This window comes from Anastrepha obliqua, chromosome 5 (genome assembly GCF_027943255.1).
Source record: "Anastrepha obliqua isolate idAnaObli1 chromosome 5, idAnaObli1_1.0, whole genome shotgun sequence".
Classification (NCBI taxonomy): Eukaryota; Metazoa; Arthropoda; class Insecta; order Diptera; family Tephritidae; genus Anastrepha; species Anastrepha obliqua.
This window is the reverse complement of record NC_072896.1, coordinates 42,021,898-42,038,416: the sequence shown is the minus strand read 5'-3', so window position 1 is coordinate 42,038,416 and position 16,519 is coordinate 42,021,898. Positions and strand designations below refer to the sequence as shown.

General features: G+C 38.4%; 1 protein-coding gene across 1 annotated transcript in view; it reads left to right on the top strand.

The window, feature by feature from the left end:
• LOC129248708 (tyrosine-protein kinase Drl) overlaps nt 1-15,053 on the top strand; it is a 91,320-nt gene extending 76,267 nt beyond the window's left edge. The window contains exons 2-5 of the mRNA XM_054888335.1: nt 3,435-3,528; nt 9,280-10,645; nt 13,565-13,861; nt 13,999-15,053. Coding sequence (XP_054744310.1) covers nt 3,435-3,528; nt 9,280-10,645; nt 13,565-13,861; nt 13,999-14,110 — 1,869 coding nt within the window. The 3' untranslated portion in view covers nt 14,111-15,053. The remainder of the gene's footprint in view (nt 1-3,434; nt 3,529-9,279; nt 10,646-13,564; nt 13,862-13,998) is intronic.
• The last annotated feature ends 1,466 nt before the right edge of the window (nt 15,054-16,519 follow it).

Below are 16,519 nucleotides of genomic sequence, written 5' to 3'. Positions count from 1 at the left end.
GCGCAAATTACTCAAAGCGAAATATATATAAGAATACTTCGCAAGCCTTAGTCCAAGTACAAATGGGGGAAAGAAAACTGGCATACAAATTATTATTGAAATACAATTAATAACCACATGAGAACAGCTAGTCATTATTTTAAAATATTATATTAGAAATACTCGTCTGATTTCATTCTATTACGGTTTCATTTGGAAAAGCGCAGGTGGCATAAAATTCGGATCAGCCCGATATTAAACACTTTTCTCCAAGGTGAATCTATTAAAGGTGATAGCGGTAGACCCGCCGATTTGTTTTTCTTTTTTCGCTATTTACACTTGTATGCCAGAACAAAATAAAATAACGAAATGCCTTTCAATTTGCACTATCGTCATATGCTTCTATAATAGCTTCCACTAAATGTCGGGATGTTCAACGTAGTTCGTCCTTTTCGTTTTCCAGTTTCTTCTGTTATGACATTCCAATGTACACAACGTTTTTTTTGTTATGTTCATCGTTGTTCATCTTTAATGAATGCGCCTTGCTTGCCAACAATGTGACCCGCCCTAATATGAGTAAGTTAGTGAGAACATTTGTGAAAGTGTCCTCCAAAATGTGTAATACAGATAAGTAAGTAAACAAATTTCCGATTTCAATTTAATGAAGTTGCCACAATATGGTTCTGGAATGACAGTGTGGCGCGTTACATATTTCATGTCAAAGTTAGCACCGGATCAAAGACAAACTACTGTTTGCTTTATAGGTATAACTGTTTTGACATTGACTTGTAGAATTTTTGGTTTGTCTTTTTAACCGGTTTAAGTCTCTCCCCTTGTGGAGCAAGATTAAGACGCATATCATAAATTATAGGAGAAGCTCGGCGAAAAACCAACAAAGGGTGTAATGGTGAATATATGTATATAGACAGATTTTTGTTAATTCTTAATATTTTTTTATACATATATTCATTCCTTGATTCGCTCAAAGCTCAACACTTTCAAAAGCTTCATAGAGTAGTCCAAACGACCAATTTGGTCGTTAGGGAAGCAAACGAATTTAAATACATTTACCTGCTTAAGGTTCTAAATCTTAAAAGTTTCTGAACTCACGCAAGCTTTTTCAAATGACAGACATATTGCGGTCTCCATATGAAGACGGCATATTCTAATTTGGATCATACCAGAGACTGAAGCCATTGAGGATGGACTACGCGGTTTAGTTCCAAAGCAAAATTTTGAGAGTAACTTTGGCTACCATCTCCCCAAAGACTCGACAATAGAATTCTGTCCGCTCATTTCACACGTATTCACACACTTGTGCAATCAGTCGTTGTCCACACGTCAAACGAAGTAACAGAATTGAGGGCTGTGTTGATTTTTTTCGTATTTCGCCAAAATAATCTCAGTCGCATGAATGTTTTTTTGGAAATTAAAATAGCTGTTTCAGACTAATTTGGATCCACTCTTTTTATTTATGTACTTAATTTTTGATTACATGTAAAATTTTTTAATCCATTTCTTTTTTAAACAATAAGCAACATTTTTACTTCAAGCTATTTAGATAATCCATTTAAGAGAAACAACATTTATGGTATACACTCGGTGAGGCAACCATATACTAATTTTATGATAAACAATAATTTAGACAAATTTATTGTCATATGAGGTCTTTTGCAGACGTCCTCTTGAGTCTGGTGAAGGTTATGCAATTATTTCTGATATTTCTGAGACACGAGGGTTTGAGTGCGATTGGAGTCGTGTGTTGTGTGATATGGCATATTTTCTTATTTCTGCAATTATTGTTGGTACTTTGAGGTCGCGATGAATTTTTGCATTTGTGATATAATAAGGGGCATTTGAGATCATTCTGTGCTGGTAGGTTTTCGACTGGTTTTCTTTCAAGTATTTCGTTGTTTGAGTTAACTGCAGTGCCCTAAAGTTGGATGCCAAATATCCATATGGGTCCCAAGAAAGAGGAGTATAGAGTTAAGAGCTTACACTCGAGAGAAACATGCGAATTTCGATGTAGTAACCAATCAAGGTTTCTGAGTTTTATTCCTTGAGCCTTCTGTTTAGTGAAAATATGGGTTTTCCATGTAAGTTTGCTATCAATATTTTCTGACTTTAGTTTGGGGGATGATTATATTGTATTATCAAGCTTAACGGGTGGCTAAGTTTTTCAATTTAGTGTAAAAGTGACTTGAGAAGATTTTGCCTCGTTTGACTTAATGCGCCACTTTCCTTTCTGGGGTTTTTGGGAGGCCATATGGGGATGAGAGTCATTTGTGAGTGCGGCAGTGGTATCCGCGAACGTTCCGACTATTGTTTCTTCAGAAGCTGGTGGATCGTATGTGTATAGCAAGTATATAATGGGACCCATAATACTGTCTTGGGGTACACCAGCTGAACTTTCACATATTTAGTTCGCCTTGGTTGACAAAGAACTTCTCCTTGTTGGAAAGGAAATATCGATTTTCGTGGTAGGACTTAGTAAATATGCAATAATTTATTGGTAGAGTGTTTTTTATTTTATGGAGTAAGCCACCATATCAAACACGGTCAAAGGCTTGATATATATCGAGAAAAGCCGCTGTACAATATTTATTTTGTTCAAATGCTTTGTGTATGTAGTTTATGAGTCGATGGACTGGTTCGATGGTATTGTGTTTCATGAAACCGAATGGTGGTTGGTTATATTTCCTGTAGTTATGGTTTTCTCTCGAACGAAAAATTGGCGAGAAAATCCTTTCAAAAGCCGTATCTGAGGAGATATGATATTTTAGCAGAGCGGAAGTGTTGATGACGCAGAATTTCCTGGCAGACACCTACTTTTTTCATAAGGATTTCGCGAAAACTGTAGCAAAGTAGACACCGCAGCCATATTATTTTATAATATTTATAACTTCAATAACTTTATATTTATTTATAATTTGAACTATTTTCGCATAAATAAACTCGTATTTTCAAAACAAGTTCAGCGATGTGAATAACTAATTTTCAAAGAAAAATGCAGACACCCATATTTGAAATCAAGGCGGCAGAATATTGATGAAAATGCTCGAGGGACTGATTTTTAGTAACCTGTAGAGTCGAGTTTCGTTTAGTCTGGTTGAAGAGTGAACGACCATTTCTTATATTAAGTTTTGTATTATATGCGCGTCCACTATTAGCACAAAAGTATAACGATTTCGTAAGCGTATTATGGAAATTTTTGAACCAAGTTATATATTTTAATGCCTTAGTGCACTGGGTACAGAAATGCTAAGTGCACAGCAGCGTATATTTTTTATTTCTTTGAAGTAAAAAAAAAATCTTATTCTTACGTACAAACCGCTGTGATTTCACTATTTGCGAAGGCGGAATAATGTACGAGTACCAAAAAATGCCAAAGCTGAAAATATGCTGAATGGACAGCTTTAGGCTTATTTGAATGCCGGGCGAAATACAAGTAGTAGCGTCGGTTTCGGTTGTTATTGCTGTTGCTCGTCGCTGTCGGTTGGTCGGTTGGCCATTATTGCTGCTATTATTACTACTTAGTTGTTTTTGCTGGTAGGAATAGCCCCATTTGCAATAATTCGAAATTGGCAGCGATTGCGAAAATGTTATTCTTTCTTTTGATTTGCCTTGCTTTTTCACTTCACATTTGGAGGCTCCACAGTGGAGAATATCACATGCACGCACATTTAAAATACATATAGACATACATCCATACATACACACGCATGCATACATGTATGTCTGTAGGCTCCTATGAATGGTTTGGCAAATTCGCAAGATGTGCAAGCAAAAAAGGCGTTTGTAGGCGGTGGTGCGTTTGGTTTTATTAGCAGCAAAGCAACTGCAAATTTGCAAGAACACAAATTTCTTCTTGTTGCTATTTTATTTTATTTATTGGTTATTTTATAGGCTTTTGTGTTGATTTGCTGAGCATTTGTGCACTTTTCAAAATCTGTTAACAAGAAATTTGTGACCCAACTTTATGAGCCGCAGATTAAAAAAAAAAAAAAAAAGCAAAGCACAGCAAAGAACACTGCAATAAAATGGAAATATGTAGGCATAGGGCGAAGTGAAATGAGACGACGTTACCACAAAAAAGATATGAAACGAAATTCAATTTGACTTCGATTTGATTTCATTACAGCTGTGGCAACTTTAATCATATGGCACAGTCGTAATTCTTGTTTGCTTGCAAATTATTATTGTAATTTTTTGCGCTCTAACTTTGTTCAAATTTTAAAGTACCAACATATGCCTGTTTGTTATTCGAAGGTCTACGTAGTTACTCATTATATTATATTTGTTGCCAATTTTCACCAAATGTGCACTGACTGCGTATAAAGAAGATTCCGAATGATTCAATTTATTACATATGTCTATGAGTGGATATGCATATATTTGTATACAATTCGTAAATTGCTTAACGTGTCGCGCATACCCACTGTGGACCTTTCGAAAGCAAAAAAAAGACTAGGCATATCTAAATTTCAAAATTGGGGACTGACTAAGAGTAGGCCCCCGTATATAATTTTTTTACGAGTTGCAAGAATAAAAAGCCTTTACCTCATCAACTAAACCTCCTACCGTCAATGTACCAATTCCCTTCTGGTACTACCCTTAAGTAAATCACCGGGAGGCGGTTGAGCACTAGACTCGACGTCAACTACTCTTCACATGCAATCTGTAAAAATATGTATGTACGTTAATCTTCCCACAATTTTGTGTATTTCAGAAAGAAACTACCGCAGTCGGGCCTTTCCGCCCACTTCCACCATAATTGTCTCACTCTAACTTAAGAGTTCGTTTCTTTGCCAAGTATCGTCTGTTTGGCCACCGCTAACCTCGTAGACGGCTGAATGTCTCATCCCACGCATCCTTTGTAGGCATCATGATGGCGACTATGGTATGCTTTCTGGTATTATCGGTTCTTCTGATAGTACGGCCAAATCACATCTGCTAGTTGCAAGTCGTGGGCTTACAAGAAACACATGCCTTGCTTCTTCCTATTCATGGCATACTAGGCGCCAAAGGCAACTCACGTAAACTAAAGCGATGTAGGTACTTCTGGTAACTGTTCAACATTTTCTTTGGAAATGTTCGTGTTTGGCGATTAGGCGTCTGCGGTTCCTTAGTTTGACTTTTGGTGATAGCCTGAGGCAGTTCTCCAGTCTAAATCCCTTTTCTCTCAGCCACTACATCAACAGCACTGGATGACTGTAGATGGCTTTTCTTCCTTTAAGTTTTGTAATTTTTCGCAGGTAGTGGTCTACATTATGGTATAAAAGGGCACTCTAATGCTACCTGTAGTGTACTAGTGGTGCTCTTGTCATCCAACCTACCTAACGTACCTACTTCTGGTAGTAACCACGACCTGTCAGGAAGTGTATTAGCTGGAAGTTAAGCTCACCAACACACCCGTTAAGATCTACACGGACGGATCTAAAATGGACACCGGTATGGGCCAGGGTTATTTTGCGAAGAGCTTTCTATCAGTGAATCCTTTAAACTACCGGATGACTGTAGTGTTTTTCAAGCGGAAATAAACGCTATTCATGAAGCCTTAAAATGGTTAAAGATAAAAAGAATATCATCAACAGATATCTGCATTCTATCGGACAGCTAAGCTGCCCTACGAGCCCTGGATGCATTCCAAACAACATCCAGGAGTGTCTTACGTTGTCGCCAATCTCTAAATGAGATGGCCAAGCAATATCGTATAATCTTATGCTGGGTTCCAAATCAGGACCTTAGTAGGGGCCCTCACAGAACATTGTCTCATAGGAAATCATGCAAAGAGATTAGGCGTTTACACGCATGATTTCTGTCGTAGCTGCAGAAATGAGGAGGAGTTGGAAACAATTCAACACCTTTTTTGCACATGCGCAGCTCTAGCTAGGAACCGATTTTTAAAATCTTACTTCTTAACGAATATAGATAATCTATACACTTTAGGTATCAACAACCTTTTACGCTTTGTCAAAAGCTCAGGGTGGTTCAATATGGAGAGGGAAATTTAGCAATGCGGCTGCCAAACCTAACCTAACCTAAGCTCACCATTGCTTCGACTTAACCATCTTTCGATCTTTGGGATCAGCGTATATGTGAGCCCCGTTTTGGTAAAAATAAAGCCTTCGCTTTCTCTGTAATTGCTGATATGTTAGTGTAACTCTGCTCCTTCTGGACGTACACTCTCGCTCCGTCTTTCCGCCAATATATCGATATATAGACATCATGGCTGCAATCACCAGGTGGTTTTGTTTGCGCTTATCACCCTCTTAACTTCAATGATTTCGCCTATACGGGAGCTGCATACATCAGAGTGGATGTGATAAGGCTATTTAGTAGCCTTCGTTTGCTGCTTTTAGGCCCGCCAACGTTCGGAAGGATTGATGCTTTGCGTCTTATATATTTCACATGTGGTCCTAAACTGAGCCGATTGTCAATCATCACACCCAGATATTTTATCTGACGTAACGACCCAGTATGTCTGCGTACTTGAGTACTATCTTTTAGGAGTTACAATTTCGAGGTTATGAAGGAGTTTGTGTCCTCAAAAACTTAAGTCATTGAGTACTGGTAATGCACAAGGATGATAGACTACCAGGTTTGACCATCTGAAACAAAACTGCGAGAATTCGGTAGACATTAAAAAAAACAAAAAATAATAATTGGCGCGTACACTTCTGTTAGGTGTTTGGCCGAGCTCCTCCTCCTATTTGTGGTGTGCGTCGTGGTGTTGTTCCACAAATGGAGGGACCTACAGTTTCAAGCCGACTCCGAACGGCAGATATTTTTATGAGGAGCTTTTTCATGGCAGAAATACACTCGGAGGTTTGCCATTGCCTGCCGAGGGGCGACCGCTATTAGAAAAATGTTTTTATTAATTTTGCTTTCACCGAGATTCGAACTAACGACCTCTCTGTGAATTCCGAATGGTGATCACGCACCAACCCATTCGGCTACGGCGGCCATTGCTACTTTTATGCTACTTTTATTTTGGTTGACACGCTTTTGTTTGCTCTCCTAAAAGTCGAGTTGTCTGTGTTTATATTTTCTACCACTGCAATGATTCGTTCATCTTAATTTCTGTTTTGCAGTTGATTAAGAACATCGTGAAACTTCACCCTGTCAAATGCTTGTGTTAGTTCGACAAAACTTAAAAAGGCTGGCTGATTGTATTATATTATATTGTCTTGTCTATAATTTGCCTAGTAATAAATAATACACTGTTCCTCGCTTATACCGATGGCAGCAATCTCCGAAGCAAGGAACTTCGTGAAAAGTTTTAAGGCAGAGCTTAACAGCGTTATTGTACTATAGGTTTCGACATTTTTTTTATCGCCTTTTGGGAATACTTGGATCGTTATGCGCTTCTTCCATAATGTGGATATTTTTATGGTTCTGAAAATTTTGAGAAATAAAAATGTGAGCTCATTTTTGTCCTCCGTACTCAATCATCTCATTGATAATTTCATCTGGACCGAGTGATTCCTGATTTTTCAACTTTACAACAACTTCTAAAGTTAAAGTGAAACTTTCATGAGTTGGCTCTGGGTTTGGCTTACATGTATAAAGTCTAGTAAAAAAAATTGAGTTCGGTTACATGTTTTTGCCAAAAAGGGTTTCATATCAATTTTACTAGCCGTCAGATTCTGTATTCTATGTTGCTCATTTTGTTTCTGGGTGCATGTGGACACCATCTGTAGGTAACCGCCGCCGCATTTAGTCATGAATTACATACATTTTCAGTTGCTAACTAGACCACCTGCACACACCCATACACGAATGCACATACACATAAGACATTACACAATACTTTGCATTACAAGCATATCGATTCAGGGTCGTTTCAAAGCTTTCGGCGACCTGCTGTCGTTGATGGTATCCTCGTAAAGGCGACCATGCGGTCATGTAATTATCAACTGTTGGACATTGCTGCTGTAGCCCACAACCAACAAAGGATGCCAATGCCAACGCGTATAATCAACAACCAAAACAATAGAAAAACGAAAGCCAGAACACAAACACAAAAATGTTGGAATGATAATGCCGACATAGCCGCAGTAACCAACAGACATTTAGTAAGAGTATGTGCGTGTCCGTGTATGGAAATGTTGCCAACAAATCGCATCTGACACCAACGCTTACATGACGAACAATATGAAAGAATATGTAGTAGGCGCTAAAGAGAAGAGGGGAGGCGCATCCAGTTGCTAAAATCGAAAATTGGTATGTTTTAGACGCGCCACATCAGAAAACGACGGTGGCCATTGGCTTGCTAACCTCTGACTGGCTGCAAAGCTTGTCACTGATCAGTTAGCAGCGGATTTTCTCGAATTGAAATCGAGTTAACAATATATTGGCACTGAAAAGTGCTTGCCAGTCTACGCCGTGCTGTGCGCGTTACTAATCTGAGTCAAACGCAAATGCGCTTTTTCACAATCAACGTTGATTTAAATTCCCACAAAATGGTCGCAACGAATGACGCTTTGGCTTTGGTGTTTACCAGATGCGTTACATGCATGCATTAGCTGCATTTGCATATGCAGTGGAAATCCATAGACTGTGCAACACAGACACATAGCAAAATTATAGCTGCACAATATTGGAGAGGCGTGTTGGCTACCACGGAAAATTGAACCACAGAATTAAAATAAATTATCAGTGATTACAAGTAGAAACCAGGGTTAAAGGGCTTATGTAAGTTTAATAAAATAAAAGCAAAACAAAAATGAATCTAACCATAGTGGTGCACACCATAAGTGGCATATGATTACCGAATGCACTCTCAGACTGATTAGTGTAGTAGCGCGCAATTCAATATTAGCAAATATTTACACAGATTTTCTACTTACGATTTAAGCAGCTGGTTGTTCGATTCAACAATTTCTCTTTTGTTGACCAAAGCGCTGATGGATCCAATTAATCTGGGTAGACTACGAGCGGCGGTCGTATGTCACATATGTCCCTACCGCATTGGATACGACTCAAAGCCAACTCTCCACATCAGGCCTTAAACCAAGCAAAAGCCCACATTCGCACACCCTCAGCCAATTCTGACACTTTTTATTAATCACCAACCACTTAATCGTGCTGTCAGTATCAGCATGGTTCAATAAAAGGCCAGCGCGTTCTTCTCCTTTCGGATTGTGGTGGTCGTAAGCGCTTTGGTGTGTGGAGTCCTCTTTTGCATTTATAGTTTTCTGTTTTCATTTTCAGACTTCTACTTTATTCGCCCAACCCTGAAATTCACTCAAATTTGCTGGGATATTTTAATGATGGACGTTATCTTCTCTTTTGCAGGTGTCTCTGCTGAGCTGTACTATGTGCGCGATGGCCAAGTCAATGATTATGCGCTTAACTTTGCCGTGCCCGTACCAGCGAACGTCAACGAAATCTCATTCACATGGCAAAGTCTAGCCCACCATCCGCTACCCTACAGTGTCAACATTATTACATCAGAGCCGTTCGTGCTGCCGCGGCCAATGCTGAATATTTCGCGCATCGGTGAAATTCCATTGGAGCCACAGACATTCGCTGTCAGCCTGAAGTGTTCTGGCACTCGCGATGCAGAAGTCGAGGTCACCATTGCCATCGAAATAATATTGGACCGAAAGACGAACAACATAACAGACTTGATGTTCAGACGTAAAAAAATTTGCCTTGCTGGCCCACAGGATGACGGTCGACACAGCAGTAGTAGTAGTGGTAGTAGTAGCAGCAACATGAACATGCAGATTAATCACCCAGTCGAGGGTATTTTCAAAGACTCTACAAGTGTTAATTCTGCACATGATGCCGAGGTTGCGAAGGTGGGTGGGGATAGTGTGAGTGATGATCATGCGACCAGTAGCGACGAGCAACACACAATGGATGAAAACTTGTTGGGTGGTGGTCGCTTAAGTGGTGCAGGCACTGTTTTACATGACTTCGATCCAATGTTAAAAGAGACTCTCGCACCACCGACTAGTGGTGTCACCACACTAATAGTTGGTGGTATTCTAGCTTTATTGCTTGTCACTACACTCATCGTTATCGCCTATTGCGCCAAAGGTCCCACGAAACGTCAAAATCATGGAGTACATTTGATAAAAACTTCCAGCTTCCAACGCCTACCGACTATATCATCAACTGCACATAATTCAATCTACGTGTGCCCGTCGGTAATCACACCAACTTATGCCACACTCACGCGACCGTTTCGAGAATATGAGCACGAACCCGAGGAGTTCAATCGGCGTCTCAACGAACTTACAGTGCAAAAGTGTCGAGTGCGTCTTTCGAGTCTGGTGCAGGAGGGCACATATGGGCGCATCTATAAAGGCACTTACAGCGATTGTCAGGAGGTGTTGGTAAAAACGGTCGCCCAGCATGCCAGTCAAATGCAAGTATCACTTTTGCTACAGGAAGGCATGATGCTGTACGATGCGTCCCACCCGCACGTTCTCTCGGTTTTGGGCGTCACAATCGAGGATTTTACTACACCATTCGTGCTCTATCCGGCAAGCAATAATACACGAAACCTTAAGTTGTTCCTCCAAGAACCGGCATACGCGCGTAGTGTGACCACTATCCAAACCGTACTTATGTCGTCGCAACTAGCAATGGCAATGGAACACCTGCACAATCATGGCGTAATACATAAAGACGTGGCGGCCAGGAATTGCGTGTAAGTAGATATTTACAATAATAACAATAAAGGCATATCTTATACTCGCCTTTGTAGAACTAGAAGACAAAATGAATAACGCGTAAAGGTTAATACTGATGCTTCAGTGGAAACCATTGAACTCGAGACATAAACTTTAGAAAATAATTTTAGAAGAGTATTACAAGTTTTTTTGTCACCCAATGCAGAGCTCGTCCTACACATAAAATGCAGTCGATTATCTCATCAGAATTAGATTGAAAGCTGAATCATAAAAGATCGACGACATTTCTGGCACATTTGAATCTGAGCTGTTGTTAGAAATTTTAAACTTTTTCCTATTTCCTTCAAACAATTTTGTGGTTCACATTCTTTGTGGTAAATAGAGCAAGGGTGGCTCAAATGGAGGTATCAAAAATATCACTTTTAACGAATTAAAAATTGTGTTTTAACTTTTTTGATCGCTATAGCGACTTCCATTGAGGGATAAGCTCTCGGTAAAAAGAGTTCTCAGTTTCGCTGGCCACTTACTACATATCTGGCGAACATATCCCGATTTAATAGGATAAAACACGATGCACTGTTATCGGAGTTCAATAGGACATTGTGTGATAAACAGCTTTCAGATAGATCATAAATAATATGTACGTGGAGGGAGAAACGATTCTACACTAGCTGAGCTAGACTAGTTGTTTACAGAAGTTTAAATCATTTAATAGGCTATTCACCAGATCGATTTTTATATTTTCAAGTTTATGCCTCCACTCTGACCCTTTGAACAGAATTGCAGCGGACAGCGCGTACCCGCCAACCCGTCACCCGCTGTCAAAATTAAAATAAATAAATAATTGGCGCGTACTCTTCTGTTAGGTGTTTGGCTGAGCTCAATCTTCTATTTCTGACGTGCGTCTTGATGCTCCTCCACAAATGGAGGGACCAGTTTTAAGCCGATTCTGAAAGGCAAATGGTTTTTATGAAGAACTTTTTTCATGGCAGAAATACACTGTTAGGATTCTAACCTACGCACTCCCGAATGGTAATCACGCACGGCGGACGACTGTCAAAATTAGAACACATTTAGTAGCAGGAAATTGCACAGAATTGCTGCGAAAACGGATTTTTTGCCGTCGGTTACTTTTACGGCGACAAAATAATTAGATTCATGTCGTCCCCTTAGTATTAAAATAGCCTATAAATTTTTTGATGTTTTGAAAAAATGAATTTCAAACTTTTTGTCGAAAGTAGCTCTCACTCAAATCTCGTTATGTCTGTAAATATTTATTATTTTTTGACTGACGTTTTGACCCACTTTGTGGAACTAGAATTTGACAAAATTTTGACCACATATAAAATCGACGATGGAGAATCCAAAAATTCAATAAAAAAATAATAGCCTATGAGCACATAGGCTATTGTTATACTACGGGAACGATGTCTACTTTCTCCGACAGGTTGAAGACTTAGGGTTGCTTTTCTGTTCACTTTGAATTCTGTTCACTGACAATTTGTTTGTTCACAAGCAACAGCAGGCAAATAACAAGCAAATATTAGTCGATTAGTACAACAAAACCCGCAAAATATCAATAATTTAGAAAGAAGTGGTTTTTTGTAACAATGAGCTTCAACGAATTGCTTCACAAATGGAGCAAACGAAAAGATTTCACTGCAAAATTACTTTTATTGTAACCACAAAATGTCAGTTGAAAACCGTCCCGTCGCAATTATGTTTAGCTCAACGCATTTTCCGATGGAATTTGATCAGCTGATCGTCAACGCGTTAGCCGCTGTCCTGTTGCAATTCTGTTTCGGGCCTGAGATGAGGTTTATAAGGTAAATAAGACGTTTAAAAAATTTAGTGAAAGCCACATAAAAGAGTTTTATCAAGCACTATTTATGACTATCAAAAGCCAAAAACAACAAAATGTTGACCAAACAAAATCGACTTATAGTAGAACAAAAGGAGAGTAAGTAGCACACCAACTAAATAGATAGCTTGTTAAGATGGCAATGAGCAGTCAACTTTAAATTATATTGCCCGCCATACCCGAATGCGTTGGTGCGTAACTAGCATTCGGAAGGGCACAGCTTTAAAGCTCCGGACACGAAAAGCCAAATCATAGAAACAAAAATAGTTTTTTTTCTAATAGCAGTCGCGCCTCGGCAGACAATGGCAAACCTCCCTGTGTATTTCTGCCTTGAAATATCACCTCATAAAAACTATCTGCCTTTCGTTGTCACCACAAACTTGTTGGCACCACCATTTGTGGAAAACCATCAAAACCCACACTACAAATAAGGGGAGGAGTTCGGCGAAACACCCAAATAGGGTGCAAGCGCCTATTAGTTTGGGAAAAAATAAATCCATTATTTTCCCGGGGAATGGTTCTAGCTCGTAAAGTATCGATCAAACAATTTAAAGTTTATGCTCGCTGTCAAGGTAATATTTCATACTAAAAAAATTATTTTGCTATTTTTTGTTTGTTCCATTCAGTTGTGAGTTACAGGCTGTTAACAATGGAAGTCAGCAAAGAGAAAATTCGGCACATTTTACACTTTTTCTTTGATCAAGGTAAAAATGGAAGTCCTCTGAAATGGTTGAAAGTATGAATATTGCTTATGGTGCCGATACTGTAACAGCTAATTACGTCCAATTTTGGTTTCGTTGATTCTTTTGAGGCATTTTTGATATTAAAGAAAATATCGACAAAATCAGAGAAATAATCGAAGTTGACCGGCATCGCCCATGAGCCAAAAATCGACCATTAAACAGTTTTAAATCATTTTTGCAAAAATGTTACGCATAACTAATGGATTTCTTTTACCCGAACTAATATAAAGTATACCTATACATAATTACATATATTGTTTAAGACCTTATATAACTTAGCTGTCATATATTTAATTATGAAATTTCACCTCTTCCTCGCTTTTTTTCTTTAGCATTGACGACCAACTACGCGTCAAATTAACCGATAGTTCTCTAAGCCGCGATCTGTTTCCAGCTGATTACAACTGTTTGGGTGACGGTGAGAATCGCCCCATTAAATGGATGTCTCTTGAAGCCATACAAAAGAAACACTTCAACGAGGGCAGCGATGTGTGGTCCTTCGGCGTTCTGATGTGGGAGATGTGCACATTGGGTAAACTCCCGTACGCCGAGATCGATCCCTACGAAATGGAGCACTACTTGAAAGACGGTTACCGCTTGGCACAGCCCTATAACTGCCCAGATGAATTGTAAGCAAAATTTTTTCAAAGAAATTCCACAAATACTTTTTAAATACTTAAGTCTCACCTCATATTTATTAATCAAGCCTGACACTCATTGCTCAATTTATGTTTCGCTTATTTGTTTTTTTATTTTCTATGTATAGATTTACCATAATGGCTTACTGCTGGGCAGTGCTACCAACGGAACGTCCCTCATTTAGCCAATTGCAAATATGCCTCTCGGAATTCCACACGCAAATCACCAGATATGTCTAAGTGCGAGCCGAATTATGGAAGCGAATAATTTCAGTGGATAGCAAAAATAATAACAAAAAAAAAAACACTGTTGTATGTACATAAATAAAGAATTCTTCATATGAGACACAGTAGACTCAAAAATCCCAAAGACAAAATATCAAAAGGATAATAGATATATTCTTGCACACATACATACCCTTGTATATTCTCGTACACACATACACATGCCTATGTGTGTATGATTGACGAAGTATGTATGGAGTAGATGGTAAGCAGTAGAAGATTTTTATGCATTATGTGTAATTAAATTAAATTCTGAGAGACATTAAAGTTTTAGCAAACTACCAATAATGTCCTTAGCAGATTGAAAAGAATGCGTGATTTATGGAATGGCAAGTCAAAAGTGCCAAATACATACATACCTACATATATGAGTTCAAGAAAGGTGTACTCGTAGACCAAATTGTTTGCCCCGCAAGTAGTTGAGTATTAAGCTTTAAAAAAAGAAAAAGTTGTTAAAAATGTCTCCATTTGCGAAACTCTGACACTGACGATAGTTAGTCTTTAACAAACACTTAAATATAAGTAGCATTTGCCTATGTAGACGTACTTGTATGTATATAGTAGGTATGTACATTTAGGAATCCGTGTTTAAGCCTTTGATGTAAATGTAAATGTTATTAGGTAAAGACAGTTTAATCTCTAAGCGCGTAATTCTTAAGTGCATAACGATATGAAACTAATATGTACACTTATCTGTTCAATCACATAATCTAGATTTACACATACATACATACATAACCAGTATATATGTATACTTATATTAAGTTACTGTTCGCCCCCACTCAGGTCTAGTTCTTATCCCTCATATTATCTTTTTATTGTCTTACAGTCATTTCCTAATAAGTGCGAGTTCTCAACCTGTAGTTTCTAATCAAAACTTTAACTGAAACGAAATAAACGTCCAAAAATCGAATGTTTTGATATAATTTTTTTATTTATTTTTAAATGTTTGGTGAGTATCAATTAAATGCGTAAAAATATGTATCCTATTCCCGTTATATGCATGTAAGTACTGTAGTTTGTAGTTTGTGGAAAAATATTTCGGTAAATGGCTTTAATGATCGATATCTCGTAAAGTGTCGATCAAACAATTTAAAGTTTATGCTCGTTGTCAAGGTGAGATTTCACACTAAAAAAATCTTTTCTTGTTTTTTGTTTGTTGCATTCATTTGTGAGTTACAGGCTGTTAACAATGGAGGTCAACGAAGAGAAAATTCGGTACATTTTACAGTATTTCTTTGATGCAAGCCAGGCCGCTCAAACTATGAACGACTTTTATGGTGCCGATACTGTAATAGCTAATTATGTCCGATTTTGGTTTCGTCGCTTCCGTTCCAACATTTTTGATGTTAAAAAAAATGTTGACAGTGTCGATAAAGTCACAGAAATAATCGAAGGTGAGCGTCATGCTAGTAGTCGTAGCATAGCACAAAAGCTAAAAATCGACCGTAAAACAAACGACGTAAGCCATTTGGTCAAAAAACGCCAGAACAACGCTTCCAAATTGTGGAAATTTACTTTCTTCGTGAAGTTCATAGAGCACTGGTTCTAGGTTCGGTTCTTAGTATTTCTTCCGAAATGAGGTTACGGTGAAGGGCGAGCGCTACCGGGCCACGCTGATTGAATTTTCATTTCCAAAAATTATGCAGCTAAACATCGACGCCATTTTTTTCCAACAAACCTTGCCATACAGCACTCTTAGCAATCGGGTTATTTCAATATTCAAGCCACCATTGGCGCCATACGGCGAGATTTTTTGGAAAAAGTAGTAAAAAGTTGGGCTGATCGAATGGACTATGTAACTTGCAGCCACGGAAGATAAGTGCCAGATATCATACTCTAAAAATAAATGTCATAAAATTATCTACCAGTTTGTAATAAAAAAATTTATTCTTACAAAATTTCTTTTTATATTATCATTTTAAGTTCTCGAGTCCTTAAAAAACAACCGATATACATATATAAATGTGCCTTACACCCTTTTTTGGGATTGTGGTCGAGCTTCTGCTGCTATGTGTGGTGTGTGTCCTGATATTTTTCCACAAATGGATGTTTCTACAATTTTATACTGCCTCCAAACAGCACATTTTTTTCTGAGAACCTTTTTCATGACAGAAATACACTCGAAGGTTTGCCGTTGCCTGCTGAGGAACTACTGATATTAGAAAATACCGTTTCTATGAATTGGTGTTTTGAGACGGTGCATTTTCGAATGGTAGCCACGCACCAATCCATACTGCTATGGCACACCGTGGGGAGTTTTCGACAAATTTTGTTAAAATATCCTAGATAAGGCAATTTTTGACCGATTTTATATTAATATTTTTTTTTTTTGTTAAAATGCGCGTACGTGATTGTGGAAAA